This window comes from Antechinus flavipes, chromosome 2 (genome assembly GCF_016432865.1).
Source record: "Antechinus flavipes isolate AdamAnt ecotype Samford, QLD, Australia chromosome 2, AdamAnt_v2, whole genome shotgun sequence".
Classification (NCBI taxonomy): Eukaryota; Metazoa; Chordata; class Mammalia; order Dasyuromorphia; family Dasyuridae; genus Antechinus; species Antechinus flavipes.
The window spans coordinates 383,581,006-383,599,993 of NC_067399.1; the positions used below are offsets into that span (position 1 = coordinate 383,581,006).

Below are 18,988 nucleotides of genomic sequence, written 5' to 3' on the forward strand. Positions count from 1 at the left end.
TAATAACAATCTGCCCTATTATCTTCATTTAAAATAGCAATAAAGGGGGCCAGGGAGAGTTAGTCAGTTAAGCCAAGGATTAGATTGGATCTGTACATAATGATTAATCTGGCAAGAGTGTGCAAAATGGTTTGGGGGAAGGGAGAATAGAGGTAGTTGTAACTCAGTAGAAGTCCCTTCAAATAATCCACAAGCAATTCAGTTCCACTATGTTCCAGGAGGAAGAGATAGTTATAGGAAGTGGATTTGTGGTTTCATTGATATAATATGAGGAACTCCCAGATAAGAAAATTCTCTCTACCACTGCAGTTGGGCATGTTCCCATAAACCTACAGTCTTGGAGTTGCCTAAAGTACTGAGTTATGAAGTGACTTCATGATGATCCAGTTTGTGTTAGAGGTAGTATTTAAACATTGGTTTCCTGGATTTTCTAGGCCTCCTAAATATTCAAGCTGCATTCCATTAAGGGAGACAATATGTACACATTTAAGTATATACAAAATATATTCGAAGTAAAAAGAATAATTTTGATGAGGATTTCCAACTCTTGGTAATCTAGGATCAGACATTATTCAAATGTTACAAATGACCTCTAATTGCTCATCCCAATAACTTTTTCTCAGCCCTCATTCTCCTTGACTTTTCTAAAGCATAGTATACTATTGACTATTCTCTTCAAGACACTGTTTTGGTTCTCTCCTAGTTTTCTTTCTGTCTGTAATCTCATCTTCTTTGTAACGTCCTTATCCACATTCCACTGGCTAGGACAGGGCTCAATCCTAGGTCCTCTAATCTTTTCTCTATATGAATCTCAGTGATTTCAGCAGTTTCCATGGGTTCCATTATTATCTCTCTACAGAGAACCACCAAATCTATATATTCAACCCCACTGTCTCCTGAACAGTATCAGCAAATAGATACTGGATATATGTCTTACAGGTATATCCAATTAAACATATTCAAAACAGAATCCATTATTTTCCCCCCAAACTCATCTTTCTTCCTAGCCTTTTTATTTCTTTAGAAGTACTATCTTTCTCCTGGTCACTCAGATTCACAATTTAAGAAGCACTCACAGTCCTTTACTTTCTTTTATTTCACTACCTCTACATCCAATCAGTTGATTCTACCTGAAATGCTGGTCATATTTGTTCCCTCCTTATTACTCACATAGGCCCCCCCTACTACAGCCTGTCATTACTTCTCACACAGATAATATCAAAAACATCCGAAATAATCTCCCTGCCTCAAATATATCTATATCTATATATATCTATATGAGGCAGGGAGACTATTTAAAAAGCTTTTGCATATAATTCACCTTCCATGTAGCTATCAAGGTGCTATTTCTAAATAAGTAAGTAAATAAGTAAGATATGGATCTTACTATGCCATTCCCTGGCTCAAAAATCTGTAATGCAGTTCCTCTCTTTGGTGGGCAAAGCCCTTTCGATCTGGCATCAATCCACTATTGCAGATATATTGGGGATTACGCCCCATCATGCACTCTATAATTATATATATATAATATATATACTCTATAAGGCCACACTGGCCTTTTTGCTTTTCCTGCTATGTAGCTTTATCAATTTCCTTTCTCCAGGCCTTTCCCCTCACCTGCAATTCATTCCCACCTCATCTCTGACTCTTCAAATCTTTAATTTCTGTCAAAGTTCAGCACAAGGGCTATTTCCTATAGGAAGTCTATCTTGATCATCTCATCTACCAGTGAAAGTCAATTTCCTTACTCCTGTTAATTCCTTCACTTTTATATATATATATTTTAGTACCCATGAAAGTACAGTATAATGTAAGCTTCCAAAAACATTCTTATTATGGGCCCCCAAGTGATTCAGGTACTGAAGTTTGCATAGGAATTTATATTTCATGCATTAATTAAAGTTTCTTTAATTTTATATATGCATTTAATTTCATTCCTTACCAATGTGGTGTGGATGGATTTCAAGTTCATCAAAATAGTTGTAAATAGTTTCATCTTCAGTATTTAAATCACGATAGTTACTAAGTGATCTCAAAAATCTATCCTGGACATAGTGGGTTCCAGCCACAATGGCCTCAGGAAGATTCATGACTCTCTCCTTTAAAAACTCATCAGATGCATCCAAAGCAAAAACAAATTCTGTGAAGAAAAAAACATTCCCATGTTTACTGTATCAAAAAAGTCTATTATAAATATGGTGATTCCATATTTTCCACAACAAAATTTGGGTCATAGATTCATATAAAAACTTCCTGTTGCAAAATTACATTAAAATTTTTTTCTACTTTTACTGAAATTACTTGGACTGTCCTCAGAAATTCAAGACATGTCATAAAGGAAAGGAAAATAAGAAGGATTTGGTTCTTATTTCTCATTCACTGTAATATTTTTGTAGTATTTGATACAATTTACCATCACCTACCTTCAGGATGGTCTTTTTGGTTTCCATGACATTCAACTTTGCTGGTTTTCTTCTATCACTTAAAGAACTCTATATCCTAGGCTGGCTCTTTTTCTTTCTGAATGCTTAAAATCAATATTCCCTAAAGCTCTGACCTTTCATTCATATTTCCTCTGCCTACAGTATTCTTTGACAATTTCATGTATTCTCACTGCTTTCAACCATCACTTTTATGCAGATAGTGCCCAAATTTTTATTTCTACCTTTGATTTTTTTCTTCAGATTCATGTCCAGTTGCCTACTGGATATCTCTACTGAGGTGTCCTATTATCATCTCAAGTTCATTATTTCCAGAATTGAATTTAGTATCTTTCTCCAAAATTGCTTCTCCTGCCTTTCTTATTTCTAACATTTTTCACTATTCATCCAGCTTCAAACACTTGGTATTTCTTTTCTCTCGCCTCCAGATCTAATCAGTTGCATGTTTTACTTTGTATGATTATGTGTGTATGATTGTGTGTGTGTTATTTCTTGTGTTCCTCTAAATAAAATATAAGCTACTTGAGGGCTGAATATTTGGAATTATAAAGGTATCCATATTTGAAATTTAATTTTTCTATTTTTATTCCTGACATATCCTTAAAGTCATATATTTTAAGTAGCAGTTGTAAAAAGAATCATACTGAAAACAGTAAATAATAGTAGTACATTAAAATGATTTGAAAATAATATGGAATGTTACAAGACACTAGATGATAACAGATTTGAATGTTTCATTGCTTAAACTGGTTTGTACTTATTAGGCTCATAAAATAGATAAATAAAAATAAAAATAAGGATTGTTATGAGGAAATCATTTTGTAAACTTAAAAGTACTACATAAACATGCATTATTATTTCCTCTGTGTATTTTGGATAGTTTGTCTGAAAAATGTATTTGATAGATACCATCCTCCATCTGACTCACAGAGTAGTAAAGCTCATTCATTCATAATGAATGAAAAGTGTTAAGCAAAATGCTAATTAATTTTATTATTTTCAGGATCTACATTTTTGTAGGAATAGGTGTTCCCTCCATGGATGAAGAGCAGAACTCTTCTACATCTCTGTAGATGCTGTTAAAAAAAAAAAAAAAACCCAAACTAAACCATCATGGAGGACAAGCACTACCCATGTCTGTTCATTTGCAAATGTGAAGAGTTGTGTCAGCAATGACAAATACATACAAGGCTATTTTCTCATCCTTCTCCTTGATGAAAATACAAAAAAGGAACAACCTAGGCTTCTGCAGATGATTTTCTAAAATAGTTCTTACAAGTAAATTAAAAATATAAAATCCTACTGTTGTATATTGTTTAGTTATTTTATGATTTCATAAAATAAAATAAATTTTCATTAAAAATGAAAACTTTCCTTACACAAGCTTTCTCCAATGCAAATATTAAAACTCTATAAAATTTATTTATTTATAAGATGGCATTATAGTGATGCTTATTTCCGTAGTATTGACAAAATCTATGATATGAAACATAAAGGTATAAGGGCTATGAATGATATGATGACATCCTGCATGATGACTAAAAGGATTCCTATTGAAGAATATGGGAGAAAAACAGGAACTACCACCACTTTGCAACATTTTGATGCTTAACAATATAGGGGAACCCATCCCCAAATCTGGTGGCCAAAAATGGAAAGTTCTTGACCCCTAATTAAGAAAAAAATACAATATAATTAAGTACGTAAAGACACAGTGAAAATGAATAGTTCAATCCACTGGAGTAAAACGCATTTGATTTTTGGAGAAGAGACACACCAGTCTGGTCTGAATTCCAACCCTGCAATTTTGTCTAAAGGATCCTTTTTCACAATTGTAGAAGTATTTGCTTACCGCTCCTTGCTTCCAGCCCTTAAACAAATAATGTCTTCCCACTGTGATAGCAAATCCTGCCAGTTATGTCCCTTTTCTCCTTTGAGTGATTCCTCTTTTCTCTACCCTTTTCTCTCCTGTGAAAGATGTTAAACTAAGTTGCCACAAAATGTTGCTGACTGAATATTATAGACAGATCTAAAAATTATAAAAACTAAATCAGTATTATAAGAAGTTAAAACTGCTATCAGTAATTTCCTTTGAATGCTCATGTTTCTTTGCTTTGTTGGCCATTCTATCTTTGACCCAAGTCATCAGATTCCCCATTGATGGGTATGTTTCTTCCAAGAGACCCCATTTCTCTGAGTATAGAAACTTCTCCAAAAATAGTAAAGTTCTTCAAATACTAATCACAGATGACATTATATTCCTGGCATTGAGGCTACAAAGCCTTCTCAATGAAATCCCTAGCAAACGGATAAGGTAAGATTGGAACACACTTGGAAACTGTGCAGTACTTGTTTGCTATCACAGATTTCAGCCTTGTATATTACCTATTTGTTCTCTATGTTAACAAACCAATATGGTCCTAGACTGAATATGTTTTCCTCTCTCCTTACTCTTTAATTAATTAATACCATTAATACCAAAGACTTGGACACATTTTCCTAAATTGGTTTATTGATAGAGAGAACTTTCCCAAACTCTGCTGTTTATGTTTATGCAACCCCTAGTTTTTAATTATTTCCCCCTGAACTATTGGAGCGCTTTTAAAAGTCAAAGTTACTCTTTTAGTGTGAAAAATATGTTGAATAGCACACCTTTAAAAAAAATCTTTAGAAATAATTTAAACTTACCAGGTATGGTTACTTTATCAAATGGAGGAATTTTGCCTCTAGATTCTTCTTCTTCTTCCTCTTCTTCTTCTAAAAACAGAAAATCCACAATTTGCATTATGATTATTGAAAATGAGCATACTAATAATAATATATACTTTTAAATTGCAAATATTAATGAAAATATATTCAACCACATATTTAAGAAATATTTTCTCTTATTTGCTTTGGTTGAAATAATGTTTTTGTAGTGAACTATTTACCTAACAAAGAAAACACTGACACTTACGATTAAACAAGTCTTTTGCTTGCTCATAGGTCTTTGGGTATCCATCCAAAATATAACCTTGGTTTTTGCATGGCATAGACTTTAGTTTATCTTTCATGAATCTAATTACATACTGATCTTCCAAGCGACCTAAATATAAGCAGAAAATATGTTGTATATAAAATACCCAGGTGTCTAATGTACAAAATTACAATATCAAGATTAACTTATTTAAGAAATAGATTTCTGAAGACTTCAGCTTATTTTTTTTTTTTTGGAATTATAAAGTTTCAAATTAGCAGGTTCTTAGTTTCTTTATTTCATTCTATAAGCAATAAAAGCATAGTATATTTCATTTTTCTATACTTAAATTTCATACATATGTACCTTCATATTATGGACGTGTCTTTTAGAAAATCATTATTATATCTTTCAATAGTTTAAATTTTATGCCAAAGGCAAAATGATTAACATATGATTTTATTTATTTAAATTTATGGAAATACATTTCTATCACCTCTCTAAAAAGCTTTTATTAGGTTTAAAGAAAGAAGAACCAGAAAGATTCAAAATGATTGAGTTTTTGTTTATTAAATGTTTCAAGATTATTTTTATTAAACAAATTTTATTTTTTAAATGCTTGTGTTCAAATGAAGTGAAAATATTCAGTATGTTAACAGTAGTCCTGGTACTTAGGTTTGCTTTTTATGTTTTTTCAACAAGTATTAACTGGTATAAAAAAAAAAAAGTATGATATATTGAATTATTGATGTTTACTTTACATTTTAGTAATATTTTTAGGAATGGATCCGCTGTCTTATTTTCAAATGCCTTTATTTTGTCAAAATACTGGTCTCTCCAGAAATACACTTAATACACATTAGTCAATATCAAACTTTGTGAGAGGGAACTTTAAATTCTTGCTTCAAAACCAACAAATACAAATCCACAGACAAAATTGGGTAACTTACAAAAATTCCTATAATCATTTTATTATACAAATACAAATATCATACAAATTCCAAATGAGAAAATTACTAATAAAATCACCCTATCACCTATGGTGCTTTTATAGCTCAGCATGAACTGAAGGCCAACAGATTTGTCTCTAAAGACAAATTTATATGATAACCTAAAAGGAAGTAAGCACTTGAATAATCTAGAGATAGATAATTTGGTGATGGTATATAAATTTTAGGGAGGACCTTGGTCTCAAGAATCCATCTAAATATCATTCCCCTCCCTTTTTTTTTTTTTTTTTGGCCCAATGAAAATAACATCTTTTTTCTCCCTTTGAAGCCTAGATGCATTTATATTCTTCATAACATATATTATAAAAGCTTACTGAACTGTATTTATTAAGTAAGAAAATGTGTCCAAGCCTTTGATATTAATAGCATGACTCAGTTTTTCCTTTGATTCTCTGTTTAGTACTAAAGAGAAGTAGAAGAGTTCTCTATATGGAGAAAGTAATGGGAGTGTATCTGCCTGTATATGAACCCACCCACAGGGAGGCTACCTAAGCAAGTCTACAGTGGCTTAATGGGAAGTAATACTGGAGGCTACAAGCTGCTGTTATCCTTCTCAAAGAGCACCCACAGCATCAGCGGAGTAATATCTTGATTTGCAAGCGAATTGGACTGAAGTGAGGCAGAGTTGTGCAAAGTTATCAGCCTCAAAAAACAAAAAACAAAACACACACACACACACACACACAGTCATCAGCTTCACTCTCTCCTCCACAGTGGCTAGACACAGGTGAGGCAAATGGCAACACGCCAGGAATAGTGGGAGACCTTAGCCTTTTTAAACTAAGATTTCCCCCAGGTCTCAGTTTTTCTGAGGCAACATTCAGGAATTCAAGATTAGGTAAGAATTGAAGCAAAAGATGGCCGAGTTTGCCTTAGCAAGAATCCATCTGGGAAAGGGAGACCTTCAGTTCTGATCAGAACAGAAACAATTGTTATTTATATTCACTCTCAGCCATTCAACCTAAACAATGAGCTAATAAGGCTTGGGTTGGGACCTGTTAATTGGCCAGTCAATGAGAGCCAGAGTGATCTGGATTACATGCTTGGGGAATATGGTAGACACTGACTAACTACAATCCCTGAGATGGAGAATGAGGAATGGCAGATTCTCCAACGAGAGGCTCTCCAATGAGAGGCTTGTGGGGTTGTTATAAAGAGGGAAGGTAAAAGGAAAAACCTTTCCCTGGCTCACCAGTCAAGAGCTGTATGGCTGTAAGATTTCAGCTCCTCCTGTGAGACGCTGAAGGAAGGGTGCTGGGGAGTGCTTCCCTTCATAAAGTTGTGCTTGTGAGGACCATGCATAAACAACTGGGAAAAGAGAATCCAAGATGCAGATTTTTAATAGGAGCTGTTAGGTACAATTGCTAGAGAGTTTTAATGCTGTACCTTCAACTATCAATTTTATTTAAAAACCACACTCTTATCTATATATGAGTGAATAGTTGGATAGTCAGGGAGATTGGAATCTCAGTGAGAAAGGAGCAAGTAGATGGCACAGTGGATAGAGCACTGGTTCTGGAGTCAGGAAAACTTCTAAATACTTACTAGCTTTGTGATCCTGGACAAGTAATTTAACCCCAATTGCCTCCCCTTCCCCCCAAAAAAGGAATCTGTAGGATGACGGCGACTACAAATCACATAAATTATGAATTATTGTTGGGAATATATCCCTATCTTTAGACTATAGCAAACCCTCACCAAAGCAATGAGATGAAAAATCAGAACCTGGGCCCTATCTTCACATGTGCAGAAGATTTCAAAGAACTTTGGATCTGGACAATGAGTCCTTGCTCACTCCTGTGTAGAGAGCAAAGGAGCTGGTTCTGCTTGAGCTTGAAACACTATCTGTTGATTTTCTGCAGATTATATGCACCCTGAGCAGCTGTTCCAGCCTTAGGGCCCCCCCCCCCTTTAATGTCAATAAAAAGAAAATATTCTTGTGCATGGGAATGTTCTTGCCTCCCTACCGCACATGCTTTACATAGATAATATAAACATGATAATTTGAAAAGAAGGCAGTGAGTATTAAAAATCAAAGGGGTAAGGAAAGACAAACAATTGCGGGAGTTATGATGGATCTTTATTTGGTTTAATATATTATCACAGAGGTGCATTTTAACTCGAGAAATTGTGCTTTTCCTATGGCTTCCTAATGAATGATTTCAGCAATTCCTTTTCCAATTAGGCCAGATTTTCAGATAAGTATTATGCATATATCTTGGTTCAATTACAGTTTATGGTATATGTTGTTTCTGGTAGACATGGTATTTAATTTCCACCCCCTTAATAATATTTTATTTTTTCCAATTACATTGTAGAGATAGTTTTCAACATTTACTTTGATTTCCATTCTTTTCTCTTTCCCTCCTTTTTTTCTCTCTTTCTTCCCCCTTCCTCAACATAGCAAGAAATCTGTTATAGATTATATAATATACATAGTATTTAACACAGGTTTTGTAGACACAAAGACCATGGAAAGAAGCACAGTACATGTAAGCAGATTGGAGAATAGGACTAAAGCAATATAAAATATCCATTATTATTACGACTACTGGAATGGTACATATAAACAAGTTATACCCTATTACCAAAATGACTTGTATATAAAAGAAGACATAATTGAAGATATATGACCATCATTATCATCATTAAAATAACAGATATTAATGATATTTTAAAGTTTTACAAAGATTGTCTCATTTGAGCAGATTTATAAAGTTCTGCTTAGAAATGCAAGTGAGCTAGCTCTGCAACGAATTTAGACTCAGATGTAAAACACAAGAAGTATATAGTTGTCCCTGTATTATAAAGACCAAAGAGGAGAACCCTTGGACAAGAATCTGTTTGGATTTATTGAGAAAATGATGCTCAAATATGAACAAAATTCGCAAATGATGAGATGGCACTAAATGGCTGCTACTTATACTGGTGGAGGTAATACACATTTCCGTGAAATAACTCAAAGTATCAGATTTCAAAGTTTGAGAAGGCAAGAAGGGAAGAAATTACTTAAAATTCAGGGAAACTAGCTGTTTTTCATATGTTTTCAAAAAATTGGTTTATACTCTTTCAAAGTTTATAGATCTAAAACTTGTCTATTTTTAAAGAATATTTTTTTTTGTAAAGAAGCAATCTGGCTAAGATGACAGGAAAGGATAATGACAAATGTTGGCAGGATTGTGGGAAAATGGACACTAAGGCATTGCTGGTGGAGGTGTAAAATGATCCAACTATTCTGGAGAACAATTTGAGTTTTTAATTTGTTCTTTTTCTAGCTTTTTTAGTTGTATGCCCAATTCATTGATCTCCTCTTTCTCTATTCATTTGGCTCATCTCACATAGGTTTTGGTAATTTGTCGCATTATTGTCATTCTCTTGGATGAAATTATTGTTCCTATGATTTGTTACTTGACCCACTCATTCTTTAGAATTAGATTATTTAATTTCCAATTGGTTTTTAGCCTATCTTTCCCTGGACCTTTATTGAATCTAATTTTTATTGCATCGTGACCTGAAAAGGAAGCATTTACTATTTCTGCCTTTCTTCATTTGATTGTAAAGTTTTTATGCCTTAATACAAAATTCTACTTTTTTTGTAAGTACTATGTACTACTGAGAGAATGATATATTTCTTCCTATCCCTATTTGATTTTCTCCAGAGGTGTATCATATATAAGTTTTCTAAAATTCTATTAACCTCCCTAGTTTCTTTCTTGTTTGTTTTGTGATTAATTTAATTCTGAATGTGAGAGGTTGAGGTCTCCCACAAATATAGTTTTCCTGTCTATTTCTTCTGTAACTAACAACTTCTCTAAGAATTTGGATGCTGAACCACTTGGTACATATACATTTAATAATGATATTACTTCTTTGTCTATATTATTCTTTAACAAGATAGTTTCCTTTCTTATCTCATTTAATTAGATATATTTTTACTTTTGCTTGATCTGATCTGGATCAGAATTGCTAAACCTGCTTTTTTTGCTTAAGCTCTTACCCTTACTCTATATGTATCTATTTCAAATTTGTTTCTTATAAACAACATATTATAAGATTCTCTTTCTACCCTGTACTTTCTTAGTATTGTTTTGTTTCTAACCCAACCCACCCCTTACCTGCTCTGTCTTCTATCATCCTTCCTCTTTTCCCACTTTCTCCTAATGTTTCTACTTACTCTTCCTTCCATTCAGCCTCTCCCTTTTCTTTCCTCTTTCTCCTCCTTCTTTATAGGGTAAGATAAATTTCTATTCCAAATTGAGAGAATGTTATTCCCTCTTTGAGCCCAAACTAATAAGACTAAACTTCAGACAATCCTTATCCCCCTCCCTTCTTTTTCTCTATTGTAATAGATCTTTTGTGCCTCTTCAGGTGATCTAATTTATTCCATTTTATCTCTCATTCCTTTTCTCCCAATAAAACCCTTTCCCCACCCCTTAATGTCTCTTACTTTGATATCATCACATCACACATAGACATACCCTTTGTCTGTATATGCCTCCTCTAATTGCCCCAATAAATAAATACAGATCTTAAGAGTTACAAGGATCATTTTCCTATCTAGTGTTGTAAATAGTTTAACCTTTAAATGTTTTTTTCCTACTCTATTTGCTTTTCTATACTTCTCTTGACTCGTGTTTTGAAGATAAAAATTTGTTTATTTTTTTCAATAGAAATGATTGAAAATCTCTTAATTCATTGAAGATTCATTTCCTCCCCTAAAAATGATTTTCACTCTTTCCCTGAAAGATGATGCTTAGTCTCACTGAGTAGTTGATTGTTGATTGTAATCCCAGGTCCTTTGCCTTCCAGAATATGGAATTCTAGGCCTCTGATCTTTTATTATAGAGGCTGCCAGATTCTGGTTAATTCTGACTATTGCTCCTTTGTCTGGATCTGCTCACTGGAGGATTTCGGTACCAGCCAAAATCCTGATCATGAGTGAGGAGTGAAGGGCAGAATATGGTCAACAAAGATGGTTAAACAGGAGCTTTGTTTATTCCAGATTCTCTTGGTTTTATATACCTTAATATCCTTATCTAACTATAGAACACTGTGCCTGGGCTAACTAGAAACTGCACATGCAGGACCACATAAACAACTTGATATTGTGTGTGGATGTCCCTTTGCCACTTAGTATCTCTCTGCTTTAATTACAGCATAGGTTGTCATGCCCCCTGACTTCTAGGAAAGGCTGAGACACCCTTGGAAGGATGGGGAGCCAAACCAGACATGTCAGGAGGTTCCCTGGCAGGACTGGAGGGTCTTGAATCTCACCCAGAATTCCCCCACTATCTGTGACCCTTTACACTCCTTGATATTTAAATTATCTTTTTTTTTGGCAGCTTGTGGTATTTTTTTCTTGAGATTATAATTCTGGAGTTGTCCAACAACATTTTTTGGGGGAGGGGGGTTCCTTGTGGGATCTTTTTCTGGAGGTGATCAATGGATTCTTTCAATGAGTATTTTGCCTTCTGGTTCTAGTATATCAAGGCAGTTTTCCTTAATCTCTTGAAGAATGATATCCAGACTCTTTTTGATCTTGGCCTTCAGGTAGACCATGATTTTAAAATTGTCTCTCCTAGATCTGTTTTCTAGGTTGGCTGCTTTTCCAATTTGATATTTTACATTTTCTTCCATTTTTTTCATTGCTTTTAGTTTGATTTGATGTCTCATAGAGTCATTAGTTTCCATTTTCCCAGTTCTAGTTTTTAATATATGATCTTCATTTAGTTTTTGTATCTCTTTTTCATTTGATTAATTTTACTTTTGAAGGTATTGTTTTCTTCAGTGATTTTTTTTTTTTTTTTTTTTTTTTTTTTTTTTTTGCATTTCACCAACTATATTTTTTAAGGAATTGTTTTCCTTTCTCATGTTGTTGACTCTCACTTGCATATCTCTTGTTTCTTTTTTCCAATTTTTTTTCTACCTCTCTTATTTGCCTTTTACAATTTTTTATTAGTGCTTCCAAGAAGACTCTTTGGGCTTGAGATTAATTCATATCATCCTTTGAGATTTTCCACATGAGCATTTTGTTTTAGTCTGAGTTGATGTTTTGGTCTTTCCTGTCACTTTCTATGGTTTCTTTTCTTTTTCTTGCTCCCTTTTTTTTCTTTTTTCCTATTTTGTGACTTTAAGATTGAACTCTACATTTGAGGTACAAGAAGTGCTGTCTCAACCTTCTTGTACTGCTGTGAGCCTTGGCTTTGAACACAGGCCCCTTGCTCATACCAGAGGGTAATCCTATATACTTTCTCCATGCAACAATCCGATTTTCCAGCTAGGAATTTGCCTTCTCTGCTGGGACTGGAAGCTGCCCTACTGGTCTATCCTGCTACTAAGCCACAACCGAGGGTATCAGTTGTTGATCTGCTGTGATCAATACTCTCTCACTGGCTTTCCCAGACAGCATCTGAGCTGGACTGAACACCTTTTTTGCTCCAGTGAAAATGACCTTTCTTGAAATCCTTGCAATCAATCTTGACTTGGAAAGTAGTTTCATTCTGTCAGACTCAAAAGATTCAAAGGCTGGATTTCATGTGATTTTGAGGAAAACTGGGAAAGCTTGAGCAGCTTCCTGGCTTCACTTTGCCATTTTGGCTTCACCCCCCAAAAACCCACATGGAGATCAACTTGGAACTATGCCCCAAAAGTTAGAAAACTGTGCATAACCCTTTTGGTCTGATTTTTCTTATACAACATAACAAAGCTAGAAATATGTGTAAAATAATTGCACATACTTAACCTATATCAGAGTACTTGTTGTCTTGAGAATAGGGGGAGGTAAGAGAAGGAGGGAGAAAAATTTGGAACACAGAGTCTTTCAAAAGTGAATGTTGAAAACTATCTCACTATTGGATCTCTATTTCAAAGAGAACACAAAAGAGGGAAAAGAGCTCACATATGCATAAATATTATAAATATTTTTAGCTATTTTTACAGTGGAGAGGAACTGGAAATTGATTGGATGCTCATCTGTTGGGGAATGACTGAATAAGTTGTGGTATATGAATGTTAGGGAATATTATTGTTCTATAAGAAATGATGAGCAGGCTGATATTAGAAAAGCCTGGAAAGACTTACATGAACTGATGCTAAGTGAAGTGAGCAGAACCAAGAGAACATTGTAAACAGTACTAACAAGATTATGTGATAACCAACTATAATGCTCTTTTCAACAATGCAGTGATTCAAGGCAATTCCAATAAATCTGAGCTAGAACCATAGAGAGATTGAATATAGATCAAAGCATTATATTTTCATTTTTTACTTGTTTTTTCTTTCTCATGGTTTTTCCCTTTTGGTCTGATTTTTCTTGTACAACATAACAAAGATAGAAATATGTTTAAAATAATTGCACATACTTAACCTATATCAGAGTACTTGTTGTCTTGAGAATAGGGGGAGGTAAGAGAGGGAGGGAGAAAAATTTGGAACACAGAGTCTTTCAAAAATGAATGTTGAAAACTATCTTTACATGTATCTAAAACATAAAATACTATCAAAAAAAATTTTTTTAAAGAGGTAATCTAGGATAGAAGGCTAGTATTGGAGTCAGGAAAACCTGGGTTTGAGTATCATCATTTGCTTGCTGTGTGACCATGGGTTAGTTGTTTAATCTTTGAGTCTAAGGTCCCTCATTTGATAAAAATACTTCAGTATTCTATGAGGCTTGGAAGAAATAATGTATACAAAGTGATTTGCAAACCTTAAACTGCTGTACAAACGCCAGCTATCATTCTTATTATTGTTTTTGTTATCATTTAAATTTGTTACATATTGATATTATACATTCTGGGGAGAGATACATAGTTAAAAGATAAAACACTAGGAACAGCTAGATGAGGCAGCAGATAGAGCACCAGCTCTCAAATCAGGAGGACCTGAGTTCAAATTCGGTCTCAGACACTTAACAGTTATTAGCAGAGTGACCCTAGGCAAATCACAACCCCAATTACCTTGTCTTCCTCCCCCCCAAAAAGGAACACTATAAATTATAAGAGAAAAATGATCTACTTGATACTTTGCTAATTTTAAAAGTACAGTATAATTTGGACATAGATTTACATTGTTCAAAAAGAGAATTATTTTTGGAAAATTAATTTCCTATAAACTTGGCACAATTTTCCTGCTTAAAAAAAACAAAACCCAAAACTTAACTTCAAATGTTTACACATTACCTCCATTCTGTTCCATGCTTTCTTTGACTCCATCTAAGAGTTCCTGAATCTCTTCTAAGTTTTCTTCTTCTTCTTCATCATCATCGGTATCATCTTGTTCTTCTAATTCTCCTTCTTTTGGGGCAATAAGAAGCTCCTAGATACCAAATGAGGATTCAGATAGAATAAGATCAAAACTGAGACATGTTTTTAATCCTCCATCAATTACTAAGTGTATCTGTCTACCAAAATATTTGTCTTGACTTCTTCTACTTTATTTTCTCTCTTGACATTTTCACTCACTTCCTGGTTTTTTAATTATCATCTCTATTTGATTATTTCCAAATTTGTACCTCTAGCCTCTACTTGTCCCTCAAAAATTTTAGCCCTTCCTTTACAATAACCTGCTGGGTATGTCTCCTTGAATATTCCTACTACAACCACTAGCTTCATCCTTTTTATCATTTTTTACCCTGGACTACCATAACAGCCTTTTAACTTGTCTATTTCACCAACAATCTCTCTCCTTTTTCATTCATCCTTCAACATGTTGCTAGGGTAATCTTCTTAAAGCACTAATCTGAATACATCATTCTTCTAACTTGAAAATATTCATTCATAAAGCTGGAATTAAAGAACTGCCAAAATCTGATTTCAACTACTTTTTAAGTCTCATTGTATTTCTACTTTCTACATTTTACCTTGATTATAATAGACAAATCATCTCCCATTCTTGTTCTATCTTATTTCACTTTGATATCTTAACTCACATTGTTACTCATACTTAAAAAACAATTTCTCCAGCATATCTGCCTATTGAAATTCCTCTCTTACTTTAAGACACAGTTTAGGTGTTGCCTTCTCCTCAGTTTAATATTATTTCAATGACTTCCAGGGTATAAAACATAGATTATCATATACTGTATGAACAATAAAGGATTTTTAGAGTCCATCTAGTCCAACCCATTCATTACATACAAGAAAATGGGTCTAAAGATATATATATATATATATATATATATATATATATATATATATATATATATATATATATATGTATATATATATATATAATATATATATATATATATATTAATGGGTTCAAGATAAGCTAGTAGCAGATTAAGGATTGAAAACCAGTCCAAAGATCTATTGCTAATAAGGACTTTGGAGACCATCTGGTTAACCCCCTCTTTTATATGTAAACCTTGACTCAAAGGGCCAATTGCATGGACTATCTCTTGTAATACTTAAAGATAAAGAAAGGAGTCCTGAGGCCTCTTGAACTTAGTATGTTATGAATGAAATCTCAGCAAATTTTACCAAATTTCACCCTGTTTACTGATTTTTCAATTTCTATTGTTCATCTTTCTATTCATTTCATTTGACAACTTTGGAGTCAGTCATGCTTCACTTCTCCCTTTCTAACTCTACTCATCCAATCAGTTGTGAAATCTTTGAGTTTTTGCCTCTGTAAAATCTCTCATTTTTATTCTCTTCTTTCTACTCAAAAAGCCACCTCTTAATTTTCACTCTCATCAAGAGAGTTTTCAAGAGGTTTCTAATTTCCTCCAATTATTCAAGTCTTGCCCCTCTCCAATTAATCCTCTACTTGGCTGCCCCAGTGATATTTCCAATTCATATCTGACCATATCAGTCTCCTGCTCAGTAGATTCCAGTGATTTCCTCTTCAAAGATCAAACACAAACTCATCTTCTGCTATTTCAAACCCTTTACAATCTTTGTAGATTTGCTATGCATAACTTCCTTTCATGAAATTTATAATTCAACCAATTAATCTTAATTGTTTTTTCTCAAATACAACATGCTATCTCCCATCTCTGTGTCTTTGCAAAGACTGAACCCATGGCTAGAATACATGCTCTCATCACTTGCCTAATTTTCTTCAAAACTCAGCGCCAAGATTTTCTACATAAGGGTTTTCCTGATCTACATGCCCTACCTCCTAATCCTTCCATTTACTGCTAACAATTACCCTGAAATTACTTTGTTCACATTGTCTCCTCTTATAAAATGTAAGCTTCTTGAGGGCAGAAATGATTTCATTTTTGTTTTTTTTATCTTCAGCACTTAGCATAGTGCTTGTTCATTGATGGACTTGACTAAAGTCTCACAGGCTGACTCCAAGATCAATGCTTAGTCATATTGAAAATCATTCTGGTCAACCACACCTGCATCATTTATGTTTTCAACAAGTCTTTAAATACAGAGGTACTCCTCTATCTTTTCAAAAGCTTTTTTTAAAACTTGAGTTAATTCAAAACATTTTGATAAGGTTTTCAGAAAAACAAAATTAATTTTGTTTTTCTTTTTGCTGAGGCAATTGGAGTTATGTGACTTGCCCAGGGTCACATCGCTAGGAAATGTTAAGTGTCTGAGGTCAGATTTGAACTCAGGTCCTACTGACTTCAGGGCTGATGCTCTATCCACTGTGCCACTTAGCTGCCCCCAAAATTAAATTTTAATAGGTTCATTTTTAAAAATCAAGTAAGGTCTGAGGATAAAATAAGACAAAATGGTTCCCTTCTTCCTTTTTCACTTTTTTAAACCATTAGGTCCCAAAATTTTTAGAATGTATATATATATATATATATATATATATTACTTTAACTTTCAGTTTAAGGCACATAGTAGGCACTTAATAAACACTTGTACAACAAATCTAGGTCTTTTAAGATAAGATTTCTCTTCCTCTTCATTTTTCTTCAAGTTCTGAATAAGAGGAAAAACAGATTTGCATAGAACTCTTTTTTTTTTTAATTTTTATTTAATAATTACTTTATATTGACAGAATCCATGCCAGGGTAATTTTTTTTTTTTTTACAACATTATCCTTTGCACTCGTTTCTGTTCCAATTTTTTTCCCCTCCCTCCCTCCACCCCTCCCCTAGATGGCAAGCAGTCCTTTATATGTTGGATATGTTGCAGTATATCCTAGATACAATATATGTTTGCAGAACCGAACAGTTCTCTTGTTGCATAGGGAGAATTGGATTCAGAAGGTATAAATAACCCGGGAAGAAAAACAAAAATTGCATAGAACTCTTAAGGGTGATTTTTTAATTACATGGTTGGTCCCAATTTTTAAATTATTAGAGCTGAAAGAGAATGACAGAATGATAGGATATCAGGGTTGGAAAGGTTCTAGATGGCACCTGATCAGGGCTTCTTAAATTTTTTCTACTTGCGACCCCTTTTTTGCCCAAGACATTTTTAAATGATTTTGGGTATATAGGTACATAACAGATATACAAATCAAACATCTATTGATAATAAATTTCACAACCTCTACTTTCAGTTATGTGACCCTGCATGAGGTCACAACTACAATTTAAGAAACTTTGATTCGATCTAATCCTTTAATTTTCAAATAAGGAAACTGCACTCCCTAAAAATGAAGAGACTTGCACAAGATTACATGGGCAGAGGAATCAAAACCTAGAGCTCACAATTTAAGTCCAAGGATCTAACTTTATAACTGAAGTCAAAAGAGTTTAACTTCTAAAGAAATTTCTTTATATCCAGTTTTTTAGGGAATGATATAGTTTTTTCTAGTGAGTTCATATTTATTATACAAAGAAAACTGTTGATTTAAAAAAAATTGGAAATGAAAATTCAAAGGAGAGTCTAAAGGAACAAATATGAATTTACCAGCCTTGCTATGGCTTCAGTAATCACATCCTTTACTTTAATATGGTGTAATTTGTAGTGCTTGCACACTTCTTCTGCAATAGATGACTTCCCCACAGCAGGAGGACCAAGAATACAAATCTTAACAGGCTAAAAAATAAAAGAGAATTTAAAAAAATACAGAGATTAGGATGACAGATTTAGATTTGGAAGTGACTTTATAAATCATCTATTCAAGCCTCTGTCACAGAGGAGAAAACTGTGGTTTAGCAGTGATTTGTTCTTGTCCAAAGGTGTTAAATGTAAAAATTGAGAGTTGGGTTCATGTCCTAGCTTCAAAATCAACCACTCTTTTCACAATAATGTTGGTAACAATGCATTCAGGCATTGCTCATTGATAGCTCATATAAGGAAGAATAAGTTTTATATATGTCAATATTTCTTTTAAAATTATAAACCTCACTGTCTGTCTCCAGAGAAAGAACTAGTGGAATCTAAATATAAATTGAAGCACACTTGTTCTTTATTTTAGTTTCCTTGTTTGGGTTTGCTTTTTTTTTTTTTTTTTTTGGTCTTGTTATTTTCTTTTGTAACGTGACTTATATGGCAATATGTTTTGCATGGCTACATGTGTATAGCCAATATTTAATTGCTTGCCTTCTCAATGGGGGATGGGGAACAATAAGGAGAAGCGGGAAAGAGGGAAAAAACTTGGAATTCAAAATTTTTTTTAAATGTTAAAATTATTTTTAAAAAAAATGTTAAAATTAATTT

General features: G+C 33.5%; 1 protein-coding gene across 2 annotated transcripts in view; it reads right to left on the minus strand.

The window, feature by feature from the left end:
- The window catches only part of AK7 (adenylate kinase 7), a 102,210-nt gene that overhangs the window by 18,107 nt on the left and 65,115 nt on the right, over positions 1 to 18,988 (minus strand). For both annotated transcript variants that reach the window (XM_051978427.1, XM_051978425.1), the window contains exons 11-15: positions 18,236 to 18,364; positions 14,585 to 14,720; positions 5,398 to 5,526; positions 5,130 to 5,198; positions 1,943 to 2,140 (exon numbers count right to left, since the gene is read on the minus strand). In XM_051978427.1, coding sequence (XP_051834387.1) covers positions 1,943 to 2,140; positions 5,130 to 5,198; positions 5,398 to 5,526; positions 14,585 to 14,720; positions 18,236 to 18,364 — 661 coding nt within the window. The remainder of the gene's footprint in view (positions 1 to 1,942; positions 2,141 to 5,129; positions 5,199 to 5,397; positions 5,527 to 14,584; positions 14,721 to 18,235; positions 18,365 to 18,988) is intronic.